Source organism: Mercurialis annua, linkage group LG1-X (assembly GCF_937616625.2).
Source record: "Mercurialis annua linkage group LG1-X, ddMerAnnu1.2, whole genome shotgun sequence".
NCBI classification, from domain to species: Eukaryota; Viridiplantae; Streptophyta; class Magnoliopsida; order Malpighiales; family Euphorbiaceae; genus Mercurialis; species Mercurialis annua.
This window is the reverse complement of record NC_065570.1, coordinates 66,793,882-66,813,984: the sequence shown is the minus strand read 5'-3', so window position 1 is coordinate 66,813,984 and position 20,103 is coordinate 66,793,882. Positions and strand designations below refer to the sequence as shown.

At 33.9% G+C, this 20,103-nt stretch overlaps 4 protein-coding genes across 7 annotated transcripts; 3 read left to right on the top strand and 1 right to left on the bottom strand.

Annotated features, from left to right (window-relative positions):
- Nucleotides 1-10,499: 10,499 nt before the first annotated feature.
- Nucleotides 10,500-10,975, top strand: LOC126675128 (uncharacterized). Its single transcript, XM_050369725.2, has one exon. The coding sequence runs from the start codon at nt 10,511-10,513 to the stop codon at nt 10,973-10,975; it is 465 nt and encodes a 154-aa protein (XP_050225682.1). The 5' UTR covers nt 10,500-10,510.
- Nucleotides 10,976-12,970: 1,995 nt separating this feature from the next.
- LOC126675121 (uncharacterized) lies at nt 12,971-13,279 on the top strand. The gene has a single exon (XM_050369713.1). The coding sequence runs from the start codon at nt 12,971-12,973 to the stop codon at nt 13,277-13,279; it is 309 nt and encodes a 102-aa protein (XP_050225670.1).
- An 89-nt stretch (nt 13,280-13,368) lies between these two features.
- Nucleotides 13,369-16,031, top strand: LOC126686313 (pentatricopeptide repeat-containing protein At4g14170-like). Its single transcript, XM_050380353.2, has one exon. It carries the CDS (start codon nt 13,457-13,459, stop codon nt 15,920-15,922), a length of 2,466 nt encoding a protein of 821 aa, XP_050236310.1. The 5' UTR covers nt 13,369-13,456; the 3' UTR covers nt 15,923-16,031.
- Nucleotides 16,032-16,527: 496 nt separating this feature from the next.
- Nucleotides 16,528-20,050, bottom strand: LOC126686320 (uncharacterized). 4 transcript variants are annotated; one of them, XM_050380363.2, is made up of 4 exons: nt 19,944-20,050; nt 18,818-19,583; nt 17,880-18,043; nt 16,528-17,798 (listed from the first exon to the last, which is right to left on the bottom strand). In XM_050380363.2, exons 2-4 carry the CDS (start codon nt 19,452-19,454, stop codon nt 16,719-16,721), a joined length of 1,881 nt encoding a protein of 626 aa, XP_050236320.1. In that variant the 5' UTR covers nt 19,455-19,583; nt 19,944-20,050; the 3' UTR covers nt 16,528-16,718. The 4 variants fall into 4 exon arrangements, with proteins under 4 accessions (XP_050236320.1, XP_050236316.1, XP_050236333.1 ...); XM_050380359.2 differs by having other exon boundaries at nt 18,818-19,643; nt 19,944-20,049; XM_050380376.2 differs by having other exon boundaries at nt 18,818-19,753; nt 19,944-20,032.
- Between the last annotated feature and the right edge of the window lie 53 nt (nt 20,051-20,103).

Below are 20,103 nucleotides of genomic sequence, written 5' to 3'. Positions count from 1 at the left end.
TTAAATAGGATCGTTCTAGACATACCTCTTGTTGATTCCACAAGTTTGATTGATTTAATGCACTAAGTCTCAAGTATTTTCACAATGGAAAATACTTATATTTCACCACCTAATGTACTTATTAATTGTATATATTTTGGTAGAGAATTGAGATATGATTCATTAGTTAGTTATGTGGTATCACTACATGTGTATATAAACATATAATGGGTAGGGGTGAGCATGGTTCGGTTCGGTTCGGTTTGGTTTAGTAAATTCCAAAACCAAACCATATTTTAAGGGAAAATATAAAAACCAAACCACGCCAAATATTTATGTAAAATTTAGGTTCGGTTAACCAAACTTTAGCATCGGTTTCGGTTCGGTTTGGTTCGGTTTGGTTAATATAGATTTAGATAAAAATTATATATAATTATACGTAATAATTAAAATTATGCATAATAATTTTTACTTATATGTGTGTATTAGTTTATATGTTTTATTTTCATATATGTATCTATATACACATATTATATTTTTATATAAATATTTCAATAAATAAATATTATATTTATTTAAACATATATAAATATTAATAAAAATAATATTATTGTAAACTTCGGTTTTTCGGTCGGTTCGGTTAACCACTAGTTGAAACCAAACCAAAACCAAAAACCATACTTTTTTATAATTTGAAACCAAACCAATCCATTTTAACCATTTTAACCAAACCAAAATGAATTTCGGGTTGGTTTGGATCAGATTAATGGTTTGGTTCGGTTTTTGCTCACCCCTAATAATGGGTGCTATGAATAGGTGTAACTTTCCATTAAGTTACCACCTTTCATGGAGTTACAATTTTTCATTAAAGGTTGCAACCCTATTCCATGCAAAACCATGCAAACCCAAATATGCAATTGAATTCGGGTCAATCCGTCATGCACGATCCGACTCAAATACCAACAAAACCTAAAGAAGAGAGAAAACTTATAGCGAGAAGGAAGAAAAAAAGTTGTAAAGAGATATAATAGTATTTGAGTTTATATATTTTGCACTCTTATTTCTACTTCCTTTTACCATGAAAATTGAAAGTTTATTATTTAAATTACTTAATATTCAATTGTATTAAGAGTAACTTTTGAAATGATTATAAAATTGATTTGTTAATTAAAATTGATTCCACATGTCTAGTTAAGGTCAAATTTATTTTAGTTAAAAATATTTTGTATTTATTAAATCAACTTTTATTAATATATATAAAAACTTAAATGACATGAAATAATATGAATAAAATATAATAATATAACTTAAAAATAGAATTAAAATAATATTTTGCTCTTTGAATTTGGCACAAAAGATCAATTAAAGCTAAACTCGTGGTTTTGAAAAGAAAAAAAAACTATTAATTTGACTTTTTTGACTCATTTTACCCTAAACTCTAAATTGTCCAATAATTATTTGCCACCTCAGCTCAAATTTATAAATAATGCTCCAGCTATATTTTGACACCTCATTTTCGAGGGTGAAATGAACAAAACTGCCAAATTTGAGGGTTTTGTTTATTTCAAAACCACGATTTTTGCCTTATTTGATATTTTATGTCAAGTTTAGAAGGCAAAATGAACATTTGTTATATAATAATAGAATAATTATGGACATTCACATATGTCATAATTCACAGTTTGATACTATTTGTTTGGAAATCAAACTAAATAGCCCCTCAATTTCAATTCCGTTAACGATTAGCAGCTTCCATTAATGTCTTTCCGTTTAATTACACAATCAAAGAAAAAAATAATCAAAGCTTAATGAAATTTTAAAACCAAAAATGCCCTTAAATCATGTTAATATTTAATAAAAGTCAGAGACCAATCGACACTTTTTTCCTTTTCATTTTCTTCCCCCCCTTCCGACAACCCGTGCCACAGGCGCTATCACCCCCTCCCGCCACCAGCGCCATCCCCTATCTTGATGAACAAACGATCTATTCATTTGAGATAAACTCAGATGAACCCAACTCTGTTCGTCTCAAATTGACAAAGATCTATTCGCCTGAGATCTCTGTTTGTCTTAGACGAACAAATCCGGGTTCGTCTCCGTTCACTAAAGGTCGGGTGTTTTTCGTTTGATTCATAAAGCGGCAGTGTTTTTTGTAAAAGGTATTTTCGTCTTTTCGTTCGTTTTTAATAGTGAAAACATAAAAATTTAACTAAAACCACTAACTGTTTACATAACTATAAGTGAAGGGCCATTTAATTTGATTTTCAAATAGAGAGCCTCACAATAATTTGCTCTTAATAATATTAATAGGTTTATCTTTCCAAACAAAAAATGTCAAGTTTTTCCACGGGACAAATATAGAGGATTTATTTGACTATTTTCCTTTAAAACATCTAAGACTATGTTAAGGTTTGTCAGCATCACACTTTTTTTTAGAATGTCAGCATTATAATTAGAGCTTTTTTCATAAACAACCAACTTTCTCAAACTTATTACTTTTATACAGCTCTTACTTTTATATCTCTTAAATACGGTACACGCTATTAATATTATCTTTTGTAACCTAAATCTAATTAGAAGAACATCTTCTTCTTCTGAACTTAGGGCATCTCCAACCCAAACCCTAACTTTTAAGTTTCAATTTACCCACTTTTAGGTTTGCTACAGTGTTTTTACTCCAACTCATTACCCCATTTTTCACACCAAAAGAATATTCTCTATATATTCTCTTTTATATTTAATACTACTACATTTAACCATTTACCATTTCACATCTATATTTATATTTTAAACACATACATCCTCATCTATTCATTTATTTAATAATGCTTAAATAATATTAAATTAAATATTAATTTTTTTTAATATTATTTAATGTCCAATTATAAAAAATAAAATAAATAATAATTAAAATTGAAACAATAAAATTATAATTATAATAACACATTATATTAAAATATTAATAATAAAATAACACATTACATTCAAATATTAATAATAAAACTACAATTGAAACAATCTTCTTCATGCCTCCGCATTAGTATATTTTTCCCATAAATGATCAATCAAGTCATTACGAAGTGCAAGGTGTGCATTTTTGTTCTTGATTTGTTTGTGGCCATTTTCTGATAATTTAGAAGATCATAACATTGGTGGTTCTTCACGGCCCATCGGAGTCAAAAAAGCTAAATTGAAGAGAAAAATGGCCGAGCAATTTTCTACTATTGTTAGCATTAAAGAACAAAATGATAAGGTTATAGAGTTGCTTGAAAAGTCCGGTTCGGATAGGCAAGAACAAATGAAGATGCAAAACGAGCAATTTCTCTTTCGAAAAGAGAAAGAAGAAAACAAAATATTATTCATATACTTGAATACTATTTCTAATCCGAGAATTCGGGCCATTACTCAAGCTGAACAAGAGAAAATAATTCAAAAAAGAGAGCAGTAACAAATGCCACCGCAACAAGATAATTTTAGCCAATATTTTCATGATATTGGTGGATCGAGGGACAATTTACCAGATTATTAATTAAATAATTTTAATTTTAATGTTTACTGTTGTTTATTAACTATTATGTTAATTTCCGTTCTAGGATTAGTTTAATTATAATATTTATCTACCCGCTTTAATGTTTAATATAATGTAATGTTTATGTTTAATGTAACGTAATTTTTATGTTTAAATAAAAAATACGTTGTTTAAATTTTATGTATTTAATTTAGAGAATTTATTTTATTTATTTTATTTTTACCAATAAAAATAATTTGGATTACATTATTAAAAATTTAATTGGTATTTAATGAAAAGTTGGACCAAAATGAACATTTATAAAGTTAGCTGTATAAATTGTAATTAAAAAGTAAATATTCAATTAATTAAAAAATGGGTTTGTGTGAATAGTGCATACCAAGAAGTGGATTGCTACTATTCACAAACAAAGAAATGGGGTGGGAAGTAGGTATGGGTTGGAGTTGAAAATCAAGACCCAAACTCAAAAATAGGTATGGGTTGGAGATGGTCTTAGCCACCGCACCCCACTGTTTCCGTTCTCCTTCATCATTGTTACACTGCCGTCGGCGTCCTCCTTCAATCGTTCTGCTATCGTTGCCGTCGTTCCCTTCGTCATTATTATGTTGTCGTCGTCGTTCCTCCTTCACCGTCGTTCCTGTCACGACCCAAAACTATTGAGCCGCAACCGGTGCTAGAGAACGGGAGTAGTAGCTCCGGAACCCGTAGCAAGCCTAAAATCACAATTAATTTTTCGCAAATATAATATAAAATAAACAATATCAAACAACGAAAGCAAATGTACATATAATCATACATTTACACTAACTGTATCAAAACCTCGCGGGCTCTAGTTACCGTACCCTGTACGAACTGGCCTCGCGGTACTATATACATTAGTTAGTGTCTCAAAATATCACACCGGCATCTGGGGCCGTGGATTATATACAAAACACGTAGCTTATCAAAAAGCATATAAAGCAATAACAGCAGTTAATATATACAATAGAAATGAACTGCTGTCTAGGCTACTGTTCTACTGACATAGGACTACTACTGCAGCATTCACAGAAGTCATAAACTAACATATACAGATGACTTCTGCACTCCAAAATTGGCTTCTAGCTAGGTCCACAAACTAAGCACCTGTAAGACAGTAAAGGTGAGGGGTCAGTATTTGGGAAAATACTGAGTGAGTTGTCATTTACTAACAGTATTAATATGTAAAAACATAGCATCGCATTTCAAGGAAACAATAATATGAAATATATAAACACGTATTTGATCCGTACGAAACTAATATCCTAGCATGTGACACATTTCTCGAATAATCATTATCAATCAACCCAATCGTAAATATCATTCGCGAGTCCAACTCGCTGGTGGCCCAGCCACTGGATACGGGGACTCCAGACTACACCGTAGCCGAGTACTCACTCGTATCAAAACCCAATCGTAAATATCATATTCATCAACAGCTCCCAGCTGTGTTAAGTCATTTCTCAAATGCAAACATACTAGACTGACTCGATACTGGTGATCACACAGCCTATTGACACCCAATAGGTAGCTAGTTTCTTCGGATCGCATACTAGTTCTCGTATATAGAATTTAAATAAACATATAACATTTCAGTCAACTATATATAATGCGATGCGTGAAAACAGTATATATATATATATCAAATAGTTTTAATACATGAAAGTAAAAGCACAACTCACAGTGACCGCAATCCAAGAAATGATATGATCGATCTGATGGTACGCTCTCGCTAGTCTGCTTCTACTGACTCCACTATTCGCTGACACGTCTGATAAATTGTTAATGATTAGACGTGCACTTTATACTTTAATACGTATAATACTTTCATAATTCAAATATTGGTTTCATTCCTGGTGTTATTCTCGTATTCAAAAATTCTTAGTCGTATCCACGATTCACCAAAATGCTATTCCTTGTATCCGAGAGTTATATAATTTTCTTAACACTTTACATTATCGCTACTTGCATAAAACGTCGAGCTAAGTCTATTTTAGTCCCTCGGACAAAAGTCCGTTTTAGTCCCTCATGGAATACGCGTCTGTACAAGGTGGTGTGCGTTCGCACACCATGGATGTGCATTTGCACACCAGTGTGCGTTCGCACACTGTGGGTGTGCGTTCGCACACCTTCAATGGTGTGCGTCCGCACACCACTGGTGTGCGTCCGCACACCACTGGTGTGCGTCCGCACACCATCACAGGTGTGCGTTCGCACACCACGGGTGTGCGATCGCACACCACGTGCGATCCGCACGCAGTCCCCGGAAACATCGTTTCCGGGCTTCCCGTCGTGCTATCACTTGCCATACATGCCAAACACTCCGTTTCCAACAAAACCCGTAACTTTGTTTCTCCAAAAACGCTAAAATCGAGTTTAAATCGATAATTTCAATTCCTAAACTAAAACAGCCCATAGAACTCAAATTTGGCACCAATTCTCGAAATCTTACCTTGATTTGAAGCTAGAAATCGATAAAGCTTTCAATTCCGAAGAGATTGCCGCTTGAATCACTCAATTCGGACGTCGGACGGAAAAACGGCGGCGGAACGACGGAATCGGCGATGGTTTCTCTAATTCTCTCGATCCTTCTCTGATCTTCTTTCTTTGAATTTGGTTTCTTATATTTCTTGGTTAAAGGTTCACTTTGGTCCTTGTTCTTTTTGTTTCTTATCATTTATCCTTTAAACTTTTCTTTCTTACGATTTAGTCCATAGCTAAATCGTTAAACTCTTTTATTACGACTTATACGTATTATTTATATCCGATAAATAATACGAAGCTCGATATAACACTTTTCCGTCAAAATTCAATATTTCTATTTTCGACACAAAGTGGCTAAATTACCACTTTGGTCCCTATACCTTATTTTGGACTTTTCTTAACATTTTTCCTTCTAATTTCAATTCTAACTTTAGAATCGAAATATAACCTTAATTTTCTCATAATTTATTTCCTGAAACCAACCTACTTGAAATTTATTTATTTGAATTTTATCAAAATCTTTCCGATTTCGCCACTCTGCCGAATCTAAACTGAACACGTGGTCCAATTGGATAATTAATTATTTTGGGGTATTACAGTTCCTCCTTCACCGTCGTTCCGCTGCCGTTGTCGCCGTTTCTCTGTCTTCACTATTTTTCTAAATCGGATAGATCTATTCTTATATTTCCTCTGCCGAAGTTTTTCCGCTGAATGGTTGTGTTTGAAAAGGTATTAGAGCCGAAGTGATTTGTGAACGATTCAAGCTCGTTGTAGGGGAATATAGGTGAAAGCGTACTAGCTGAGTTCAAACCGTATATATTTTCCATACTGGTTGTTTTTATATTCTGAAAATCAAAAAATAAAATAAAGGAGAGAGCTTTTTTGTGGGTGTTTTTGTTTTGTTATTTTAGTTTTTTTTTGGGTTGATTAAGCATTTTGAGATGCTGTACCGGTAAAGTTGTGGTTTTGGTTTGGTAATCGAAATGGGATTTGGTTAATTTTTTTGGGTTCTTTTTAATTTTTGATTTTATGATCTTTTTATTTGTTTGTATGTATTTTTATTTTGATTGGTTGAGTTGAACATTTTGCTCTGTTGGTATATTTGAACTTTGTTCTACATTTGGGTTTTGTTTTTATTTCTTTTTGTTTATTTGTTCATCTTGTAGCTTATTTAGTTTGTTAATTGTTGCTTAGAACAGTTTTGAGTTAATTTCTCATCTTGACCTGTAAATTACAACCATTACTAAAATGACCAGCAATAAACATAATTGTTGGTATTTTTATGAAATCTAAGTTTACCTTTTCTTTTTATTTTAACTATTGGTGTGGAGATTTGAGATTATTCTCTTATCTTTTTTTTTTATATATAAATGGAAGCTCAAAATTCATGATGATTGTGAAGGAGAAAGATGAAGGATGTGGGAGGAAACAGAGGACTATAGTTGGCAAATGAATTGTAAAGAGAATGCGCCTTAGTCTTTTGTGTTTTCTTTGTAGTTAAATTTCTCATCTTATGATATTTTATTGAAAATTCCAATTTCATTCTTATTATACAATAGTGTCGATCTTGTGTTGAATTTCGGTTGATATCTTGTTGATTTTAACATTGGTGAATAAGATAATAATTATGTTAAATTATTAGTGTTGATATTGTATTGACATTTTGTTGATATTGTGTTGATGTTCGGTTCATATTTGGTTGATTTTAACATTAGCAAAAAGAACGATATTGTACGTGAAATAAAATGAAAATAAAAATTAATTGAAATAATGCTGAAAAATTAAAAATTTAAATTAATTAGTTTATTAATTGTTGATTATTGATTGATCTTGTGTTAATTTTATGTTGCTATATAAAAAAAATTAAATATGTGGTAAATAACAAATGCTGGTTAAAAATGAGCAAAAAATAATTTAAAAAACATTTAAAAGTAATAATTAATATAAAAAATATTTAAAAAATAATATTAATTAGTTTATTAAATGTTGTTGATATGATGTTGATATTATGGTGATAAAAACTAACGAAAAATGTCAACAGTCAAAAAAAAGTTAAAATCCAAAAAAAAATAAAAAAATCTAAAAATTAAATATATAATAAATATTAAATGCAGAAATACAATGGTGAAAAAAATAATTAAAAATAATAAAAAAAATGGTGGAAAATGAAATTTAGTATAGAAAGTAAAGTTTTTCTAAAATATGGTATAAAAGAAAAGAAAGCCGGTGTGAAAAGTAAAGATTTATAAAGGGTGGTATAAAAGTAAATGTCATAGAAAAACAGTATTTTGCATAAAAAGCCCTTATAATTATTAAATTGTTTAATTGTAGTTTTATAATCTCTAACATACCATGTCACGCAAATATCCTTTGAATTTGAAGCCTGAATAAAGTCGAATTGTAGTCTGTAGAAGGTAGACCTTTGCATAATTCGGATACTATGTTACATCGAAAATTAATCCAAAATCAGTCTCCAATTGTAATTTTATTATCTTTTATCATGACAGCAGAACCTTTGGCTTTTGTCAAAATGACGAAAAACATAGAAATTTAATATTTTCTTGCATAGAAGCAGTCACTGTGCCCAACTGCCCATTACAATAAAACTGATAAGATAAATCCATTAAAAATACATAAAGATATTTGTGACACTTTAATGTTGAGATAAATTGGAATTTTTTGTCAGAATAGATAGTTAGCAAATAGTTTCTGAAAATACTATGGAAAAACATCAAAATTATAACATTATGGAATAATCCAAATCAAGAACAGAATAAACCAAGTAATATGTCTCCTTATTTTAGGCATTGAATGCCGTTGTCAAAAACTAAAATCTACCAGGTGCGCGACGCGGGTCGGATCCGGATTAATCAGGGCGTAGCCTTGAAAACCGGATGGGCTTACCAAAAAAAAAAAACTAAAATCTACACTAGGGACAAACGTTTTGCTTTACTGCTTTAGTTACTCATAACAAAAACACAAATTAGCTTCTCATTAGGAGAAATTATCCCACAATGAGTAGGCTGCGTTATTCGTGCAATAAGCCAATGAGTGTGTGATAGTAGAATATTTAATTTTTGTTTATTTTTTTAGCATTAAAAATCCAAACATTTCATTGGTCATTGCACGAATGACACGGCATAACCATTGTTTATACATATTTATTCTATTCCGTTAATCAAATGTATGGCTTAGAAATAGTTATTCTATTCCACGAACCAAATGTATAGTTACTATCCATCCAAAAGCACCATTTATGAATAAATTCTGAGCTAAATCACAATATTTTTTTCGTAGAGGAAGTATAGTTGATTGTTTTGTTCAAAGACACAGTTTTTTATGGCATCTTTCTATTAATCACTAATCACTAATTACTAATTAGTAAAACTATGCCATTGTCATAGGCCTTAGAGTTATCAGTTATCAGTAATCTGACTGTCAATTCTAAGTAATATATCCTATCTTCAATTTTCAGACATTCTTCTTATTTTTGTCATTTCAGACCATATGTTTGTCTTGAGTCAATAGAGTCCAAAAAAGCTATATCAGAAACTTAAATTTTAAGTATACACCAAATCTGAAATCAACCAAAATGTTGTCGTTATGAGAGTGATTTCACAAATTATTCAACATAATAGATCATAGTCTAGCAATAGTATTACAGCATTGGAGAACAGACTATTGAGCAAGGTTATGCATACTGTAGTACAAACAGATAGGAATGCTCGAAACTTGCTTTATCGGCATATTCATAACTCAGTCTGCTAAACCTTTCAACTCCTATAAACTACCAATGTCATTTTCCTTCGACTTTATCTAATTATCTCGAATAGGTCCTAGAAAATATCAATTATTTGACGGGCAGACATAAACTAAACAAAATCGGAGAAATGTTAAACAAATGAACAATCGAAGACAAAATGTTTCATCTTTTAACTTCTTTCCCTAAAGCATTGATGACAAAAGTTAGGGATAATATACTTAGGATATGTCTCAAGACTCTGATTGTGGTGCCAACATTGTTGTTTTATTTTCTTGTCTATGGAAGATCCTATACAGAAGGGTCTGAAAAAGCATAGGGTAACAGCAAGACTGAAACTAAATATACTTTCAGATGAACAAACTCAGGGCACTTACTAGCATTTAGAGGTTAAAACAAAGTGCTCCCCAGCCATTTTGGGAATCTATATTGCACGGAATTTTTCGAATCCTACATTTCGGTGTTTTGCTTCCGTTTAGAAGAAATGCCTATAAAAACTCTGAAACTCTATATCAACTTATTTTTGTAAAAAAATGGTTTTCATGTTTCTCATTTTACTGTTCTTCTTTCCGTGCTACATAGTTGAATTGGATTTTTTTTTGTCAGCACAGACAATAAGCAAATAGTGCCTGAGAAAACTATGAACACACTCCTAATGTTTAACAAAAATGTCAAGACGCGGGAGCAAATTTTGTAGTCATTCAATAGCATAGTCAAGAACTAAAATTTTTGTATTAGTAATGCAACCAATTCTAGAAACTGACACAAAACCGAAGCATCTTTATTTAGATTACTCCACAAAAGCCTTCTCAGCATCACTAACTATTTATAAGCAAGCAATAGTTTCAAATATATGCAGAAATCTAACACAGAGAAGGAGCATTAAAGCAGCTGATATGACGCTTCAGTGTGTCTTTGATGGAAGCGTTTCAATACATGATATTGAGATTGAAAGAAGACCGTACCATCGTAACTGCAATTGTGCACTTCACAAGTTCAATGGTGTCGGTTTATATGATTGTTCTCAAAGAAGAAACATAACATTTCCAAAGAAACAAGCAAAAACTCATTGTTTATTGTCCTTAGCAGCTTCCAAATTCTCTGCTCAGTATTCTGTTCTCAGTGACTCATCATCAGATAGAAACAGAAGAATGCATAATTGGCGCATGTACATCTATAAGAATCTGCCAAGGAAGGATAAATGAGGAGATTAGAAATGGATGAGAAACTATCTTATTGATTCCCATCCCAAAAATAACTGTAACAGAAGAAATTCTCAATAAGTGATAAACTTATGTAAAAGAATATATGTGTATCAACATCATTTGCAGTCTGGATTGCTAACAGTAGCAGTGCTATATATATATATATACACACACACACACACACACATATATAGTAGCAGTTGAAAAGTTTGAAACTTTAGGTAGCCTGTAATTGGAATGTTACCATTTTGTAGAAAACATTCAATCAAACATTTTTGTCGTAATCTAATTTCAGTAATCTCATTAAGTCCCATTTTCCTTCAACACTTCTTCTCACTATCCACCATCATCACCACCGCCAGAACTATTATAACTCACAGAAATCTTCTATCACTAACCTCAACTCTCAAATCTCTTGGCCAAACAAAACAAGCTCACGCCTTTGCACTTCTAAATGGGTTTCTTCAAACAAGTATCTCTAATTATGGCTATGTTTGATTCCTGGAATGGAATAGCATGTAACATTCTTAACTTTTTGATTCCATAAAATCAATAATTATTCCATGAACCAAAATAAGGAATAAATGTTCTATACGGAATAGTTATTCTATTCCGGACATATTCCATGAACCAAATGTAGCCACCTTATCTGTTCTATTCTGCGAATCAAATAAATGGCTTTACTGTCCATCCAAAAGTACCATTTATGTATAAATTCTGAACTAATCACAGATAGTTGATTGTTTTGCCTTGAGTCAGTATAGTCCAAAACAAACTATATCAGAAAGTTAAATTTTAAGTAGACAGCAAATCTTAAAATTGACTAATATTTTATCATTAAGCAAGTGATTTTACAAATTATTTGAACATAATAGAGATTATGGTCTAGCAGTACTATTACAGCATTTAAGATCAGACTATTGGGTACGGTTATGCATAGTAAAGTACAAAGAGATACTAATGCTCAAAACTTGTCGTATCGACAAATCAATGCATCAGTCTACTAAATCTTTCAACTCCTGCAAACTATCAATGTCATTTTTCCTTCAGCTTTATCAAATTATCTTGAATAGGTCCTAGAAAATATCAATCATTTGACTGCCAGACAGAAACTAAACAAAATCGGAGAAATGTTAAAAAAACGAACAATTGAAGACAAAAATCTTTTAACTTCTTCACCTAAAGTATTGAGGACAAACGTTAAGGATAATATCTTAGGATATTTCTCAAGACTCTGATTGTGGTGCCAACATAGTTGTTTTATTTGCCTGTTTATGGAAGATCCTATACAGAAGGGTCTGAAAAAACAGCAAGATTGAAACTAAATATACTCTCAGATGAACCAACTCAGGGCACTTACAAGCATCAACTAACAAACTCAATTTAGTGGTTAAAATAAGTGCTCTCCAGCCATTGCAAGAATCTATATTGCCCCGAAATTTATCGAGTCATATATTTAGGTGTTCTGTTTCTGTTTAAGAAAACACTTTTAAGAACTCTGAAACTCTATATTTATAACCTATTGTTGTAAAAATATATATAGTTTCCGCTCTCGCTTGACTAATTGGATGAAAAAGGAGTGCTTCGAATCGTTTTTCGTTTCAACATTTCTCTTTCCCTGCTACATAGGCGAGTTGAGGGAAGGTGGGAGCTTACTAACATAAAATGCTAAAGGAGAAACAGACAAATCCGTTACTGAAAGCAAATAGTTCCTGAGAAAACTATGGACACACTCCAAATGTTTAACAAAAATGTCAAGACTCAGGAGCAAATTCTATGTCTTCCCTTTTGTAGTCACTCAGTAGCATAGGCAAGAACTAAAACTTTCCTAGGATCAAACGTTTGTATTAGTACAGCAACCAATTCTAGAAGTTGACACAAAACCAAAGCATCTTTGTCTAGATTACTCCACAAAAACCCTTCTCAGCATCACTAACTACTTTTCTATAAATAAGCAAGCAATATTTTCAATATACACAGAAATCTAACACAGAAATGGGCACTGGAGCAGCTGAAATGATGCTTCAGTATGTCTTTAATGGAAGCATTTCAATGCATGATATCGAGATCGAGAGAAGACCGTACCATCGTAACTGCGATTGTGCACTTCACAGATCCAATGGTGTCGGTTTATACGACTGTTCACGAAGTAGAAACATAACATTTCCAAAGCTACAAGCAAAAACTCGTTGTTCATTGTCCTTAGCAGCTTCCAAATTCTCTGCTCAGTGTTCTGTGCTCAGTGACTCATCATCGGATAGAAACAGAAGAATGCATAATTGGCGCATGCACATCTATAAATGACAGAGGATATTAGAAATGGATGAGCAACTATTTTATTGATTCCCATCCCAAAAATAACTGTAACAGAAGAAATTCTTAATAACTAATAAATTATGTGTTTCAACATCATTATTAGAGTGGATTGCTAACAGTATATAATAGAAAAGTTTGAAACTTTATAAGTAGCCAATAATTGGAATGTTACCATTTTGTCGAAAACATTCAATCAAACATCTTTGTCATAATCTAATTTCAGCAATCTCATTAAATCCCATTTTCTTTCAACACTTCTTCTCATTATCCACCACCGCCGCCGCCGCCGCCGCCAGACCTATTAAAACTCACGTAAATCTTCTATCACTAACCTCAACTCTCAAATCTCTTACCCAAACAAAACAAGCTCACGCCTTGGCACTTCTAAATGGGTTTCTTCCACCAAGTATTTCTCTTTGCGCCGCTCTTATACTCCGGTACGCCACTTTTCACCGCCCATCAGCCTCCCACCTTCTATTTCAGCAAACCCTTCCTTTTGTTCACTCTCCTTTCCTTTTTAATACCCTTATTAGGGCATTTTCAATTGCTAAAGTTGACGATCACTTTCAAACTTACAATGAAATGGTTAGAATTGGCGTTAGGCCTGATGATTACACATTCCCTTTTGTTCTTAAGGCTTGTGCTGATTATTTGAGTGTTCGAAAGGGTTTGGAGATTCATGGATGTGTGTTTAAACTTGGGTTTGATTTTGATGTTTATGTGGGCAATACCCTTTTGTTGTTTTATGGAAACTCTGAGTTTTTGTGGGAAGCTAAGAAGGTGTTTGATGAAATGCCCGAAAGAGATATGGTGTCGTGGAATACAATTCTCGGAGTGTTTTCGGTTAGTGGTTTTTATGTGGAGGCGATTAATTTATTTTCTGAAATGAATACGTCGGGGTTCAGGCCTAATATGGTTAGTGTTGTTAGTGTGTTGCCGGTTTGTGCTGAGCTTGCAGATGAGATGATGGCTAGGCAAGTTCATTGTTATATTTTGAAGGCTGGGTTTGATTTTCAGGTGACTGTGCGTAATGCTTTGGTTGATGTGTATGGGAAATGTGGGAATGTGAAGAGTTCAAGGCAAGTTTTTGATGAAATGACGGAGAGGAATGAGGTTTCTTGGAATGCAATTATTACTAGTCTTGCTTATTTGGGGCAATATAAAGTTGCATTCGAGATATTTAGATGGATGATTAATGAAGGGGTGACACCAAATACTGTTACCATCTCTAGCATGCTACCTGTATTGGTGGGATTAGAACATTTCCACTTTGGGAAGGAAATTCATGCGTTTAGCTTGAGATTTGGAATTGAATCTGATGTTTTCATTTCCAACTCATTGATTGATATGTATGCAAAATCTGGCCATTCAAGCAAAGCTTCTAATGTGTTTCACCTAATGGCTAGGAAGAATGTTGTTTCTTGGAATGCCATGGTTGCTAATTTTGCACAGAACAAGCTTGAATTAGCCGCCATAGAGTTGGTGAGACAAATGCAAGTTGATGCTGCAGTTCCAAATTCAGTCACTTTCACAAATGCTCTTCCAGCTTGTGCACGGATGGGATTCATTCGTCCTGGAAAAGAAATCCACGCGAGGTCAATCCGCATAGGATGCTGGTATGATCTGTTTGTCTCCAATGCTCTGACAGATATGTATGCAAAATGTGGCTGCCTGAATCTCGCTCACAATGTGTTCAACGTCTCTCTCAAAGATGAAGTGTCTTATAATATATTGATTGTAGGTTATTCCCAGACAACATGGTGCTCGGAATCACTTAGTTTATTCTTAGAAATGAGCATCGTAGGTTTGAAGCATGATGTAGTTTCCTACATGGGTGTCATTGCAGCTTGCGCGAGTCTAGCTGCTTTGAAGCAGGGGAAAGAGATCCATGTGTTGGCTATAAGAAAGCAATTGCATATGCATATCTTTATCGCAAACTCACTTTTAGATTTCTACACTAAATGTGGGAGAATTGACCTTGCTCATAAGATCTTCGACCGAATTTCAAACAAAGATGCTGCCTCTTGGAATACTATAATATTAGGTTATGGAATGCTAGGTGAGTTAGAGATTGCCATTGATCTCTTTGAAGCAATGAAAGAAGAAGGTGTAGAATATGATTCAGTATCATATATAGCAGTCCTGTCGGCTTGTAGTCACGGCGGGCTAGTCGAAAAGGGAATTAAATATTTCAAGGAAATGCAAACTCAAAAGATTAATGCAACACAAATGCACTATGCCTGTATGGTTGACCTGCTTGGTCGAGCCGGACTTATGGAAGCAGCGGAAGAACTCATTAAAGGTTCACCTATTGAACCAGATTCCAATGTATGGGGTGCTATGCTCGGAGCATGCAGAATCTACGGGAATATAGAGTTGGGATGTTGGGCAGCAGAACGTTTATTTGAGTTAAAACCACGGCATTCTGGATACTATAGTGTTCTTTCAAACATTTATGCAGAAGCAGGACAATGGGATGAAGCAAAAAGGGTAAGGAAACTGATGAGTTCAAAGGGTGCAAAGAAAAACCCTGGTTGTAGTTATGTTCAAATTGATGATCAGGTTCATGCTTTTGTAGCAGGGGACAAAATAGATAAATTTGATCCTGGTGTTTGGGATGCAGAATTATGATATAATTGTTGGATATTACAGTTCAGTTTTGTAGATTGATTCCAGAGCAGAATGAGAGCTTGTATATATAATTTGAGGATTTAAGATAATGAACTAGATTATGAATACAGCATTTTGGAGTTTGGAAGTATTTTCAAAAATGAAAATAAATTTGTGAAACGTATGACTTGAAAATTTTCGTATAACATACTAATTGAAACTATCTCGGCTGAATACATAGTTTGACCCTTGAACTTGTACCCTTTTACCCATCTAACCCCTAAACTACACGTCTCACCTATCTGAACTTGTTAAATAATCCAATTTGAGCCCTGAACTTGATAAATTTGTAAACATTGAACCCCCTCCGTACACGATTTCTTTTATAATGTTTCAAGTGATAGGTGGACACAGAGGGGTTCAATATTTACGTATTTATCAAATTCAGGGGTCAAATCGGATTATTTAATAAGTTCAGAGGTTCGATAGGTGAGACGTTAAGTTTAAGGGTTAGATGGGTAAAAGGATACAAATTCAGGGGTCAAACTATGTATTAAACCAACTATCTCCATAGAGAAAGTATTATCAAACATGAAACTACGATGTATAATCAGACGTTTCAAAAATAATGATAATTAGACAATCATTATATTTGGAATCTATTACATTTGGTATTACAAATCTAAGTCCTGTAATGCTTCAACTAGGAGTCGAGTCGAAGTACTATCAAATTAGAGCTCGACTCTCAAATCTGAAGGTTGAACTGATGATAAAAAGAGCTGTGGATCGAAAAGGGAAGAAAATTGCCCATGGGATACTAAGATTGGTGACAAATGACTGCCGTACAAGAAGAGTCACCATCTATAGCCCACATATTCAATTCTTCAAGCCGCTTTTGAACCAAATTCAGACCCATCTCGTCAGACCAATAAACCATCTTACCAGCAATCAAAGAAGATTGATTAACGCTATTGGCACCGATCTTCACACCTAAGCTTGACTCATCAACCCAGTTAACTCTTAAACCATTTTGTTCTAACAACTTCGTCACTATATAAGCAAAATTTCCATCCTCGCTGGATGGGGAAGCTTGACCAACTGCAGAACCAATTTTATTCAAGAAACCGTCTGTCCACAAATTTCTGGCAGAAGAAGAGCTCCTGACAAAGAAAATATCAGAGCTCTTCCCAGCGTACAAGTCATTAGACGTATTAACTATGAACTCATTAAACAAGTCATTATTGACAAATAGCATCTTCGTATTGATTACCAAGGCATCATACTTATGTTCAAAGCACTTCTTAATCACGTAGCCTTTTACCAATACATCTACGAGTTTTGAGCTTGAATCTTGAAATCCGAATAATTTCTGAGATTTCATATTTTCAAGAAGACTGTTGGCATCAATAACAGGATGTCCCCTTCTAGCAAGATCATGCAGAAGAGAAGAGGTAGGACCCATCAAAATATAATTCTGAATGTTCAACCTCTCAAAATGGCATATCAAATTTCTTGTGATTGCATCTGATGTTCCAAATATGCTCACTATCAGAATTTTCTGCTGTTTCTGCACAGAGGGAAGAACAGACTCAAGATCATCCATGTTCCTCACAACTCTTCCAGGAAGTACTTCTTTGAAACAAAAATCATACCATTTTAAATTGATTAATGGTTGCAATTCCAGAAAGCTGTAATCAAAGGAACTTTCATCAACTAATTTGGAGTCGGGTCCGGCTGTTTTCCCGTAGTTAACACCAGTGTCTCTGTGGGAGACGCTGAGGGCTCTCTCATGCCCCATATTGGTGTAAATATTAAAATAGCCTCTAGAATGAACAAATTTGATGAACCAAGGTGTCCAGATCCTCTCTCCCATCTTTTTGTACCACCCATTTGTCACCTGCAGACAAATTTTGGATTCTGAATAGACCATTGAGATGTATAAAAACTGTTTTGGTCATAGGTTAGATAATTATATTACCATTCCATCAAGAAATGGCTTGATGTCTTTTGACTTGTGCCAGTCATACCACAGCTTGAACTCTTTCCAAGGTTTGGGAAAGAGGATCTGACCCCAAGTGCCAACCAACTGATACAAGAAAAGATTTGTTCCAGAATCCAACTGTAACTTGTTTCCATGTTTACCTACCAACCACGAATATCAAAATGAATCTTAAAAGGAAGCAGATTCAACAAATAAATGGGCTAAGGAAAAGTACCAAGCCGTTAGATCAGCCAAATTACCAAGACATGTATAAGACATGGCAGCTAGAAATATGGAAACTATACATTTTCAGCTTGTTCGAAACTAACAAATGAGGCATGTCAAAAATTAAATGGGCACAACATGCAACCAATAATCAGGTATCAAAGTAGTTCTATTGATCTTTGATATGAAATGGAAGTGTTAAATGTAATAGATGCCGCTTGGCCATGCTTGGGATCAGCTTGATCCACAGGTGCTGATTACAGCTGTAAGATTGCTCCAACTTCTGTGAAATAAAGTTTTTGTCACATGGGAATCACCCTAAAATGAAAGTACAGTGAAAATTCCATTGGTAGTTACATTTTTAACTGACATACAGTGAGGAGCTCGTAACACATTTAGATAGAATGGGATCCAAACAATAAATTGTTTTTATAGATGGCTTCCTTTGTTTTAAAATACATTGCTAAGAAATTCAAGGTTATCAAATAATTTCATGTCCAGGATAACATTTAACTTACTTCAATAACACATAAGGTTTATAGAACCTCAGTTACTTTTGCCACGATAAGTGCATTTATTAGAAGGAAATCAGTGATGGTATCAATAAAGATAACATTCAGAACTGTTGGCAAGGAATCAATAAGCAGAATATTCATTCAACAAATTCAGATATATAGATTAAAACTACAAAAATATATAGAAAATGGTACCTGGAACAAACCTTGGACGTTGAAGCGAGACACCATAAATAGAGGGATTAGATCCGCTACCATTGTAGTAATAATTATTAATCACAGCCTTCACGAACTTATAAAACAGTGGAGAAACCTCCAAATCATCTTCCACAACAAATGCAAATTCATTGTCCGAGCCTGGCCACCACGCCTCTAACCATTGCGCCTGCAACCCCACATTCCCCGTCCGATAATGTACCAACTTATTTCCAAAATTCCAATGGAACCCGTCAACAAACTCCAAAATCCTGTGAGCTTCCTGTAGTTTTCCCTCCAAAACATCGAACGAGGCATTGGCAAAGGGAAAATGATCAATATAGACATGAAGATGGACTATGTCTCCTTCATAATTAGCATTGGCAAGAGAGTGAAGGCAGCGGGATAGAGAGTCTATGCGGTTGAAAGCAAGGACTTTAATAAGGAATGCAAAACTGGAGCTAACTTGGGGACTGAAATTTTTGCTATTATTACTTAAGGTAACAAAATTGGAGTCGGAATCAGCATCGACAGAGGAGAGAGGAAGAGAGGGATGATAATGGGAAAAAAAGAAGACTGCAAAAAGGGAGAGGAAGAGTAGGAGAGGGAGGAAGTGTTTCTTTGGCGGTCCCGCCATTTCTCCGATTCCCCGTTGCGGCTTAAGGGAAGGAGAAAGGCATCAAGTGAGACTTGGATAAATTAGCAAGAGAGGTTTTTGTGTTGGTTGAATAGTCATTGCTGAAATTTCAGCTAATGGATCAATAACCTAATTCAAATGCAGAGAGAGGATCAATTAATTAAAGAACTCTAGTATCCATATTCATACCTGAATCCACCAAAATATAATAATTAAGTAAAACTGTAGGAGCAAACAACTCTGCAATTCACACTAGAGCAAAAACTTCATCTAAACAATACCCAATTCTCCATAATTTCCTGCAATTTGAATTTTTTACAGCACATTCTAATTGAAATCGAGCATTTTGTGCAGGAAAAAGTAAATCAAAAGTTTTTTTAGTGGAATAATGAATTCAAGTTGAGCAAGAGTGGGAATTTCAAATCGAATGATAAGAGTAACACAATGCAATTTCTGTGATTGGGAATCAGTAGAAGCTAGAACACTTACCGGGAGAAACAAACGGCGCGTCGGTTTCGATGCTTATTTCGCTTTCAATTTGGTCGGTGCTTGCTCTCGGTACTTCCTTCTCCAATAATTTGCAATATTTTCATTTTGGTTCACTTATTAAAAGTAAAATTGCAATAATATTCATATTATTTTTTACTGT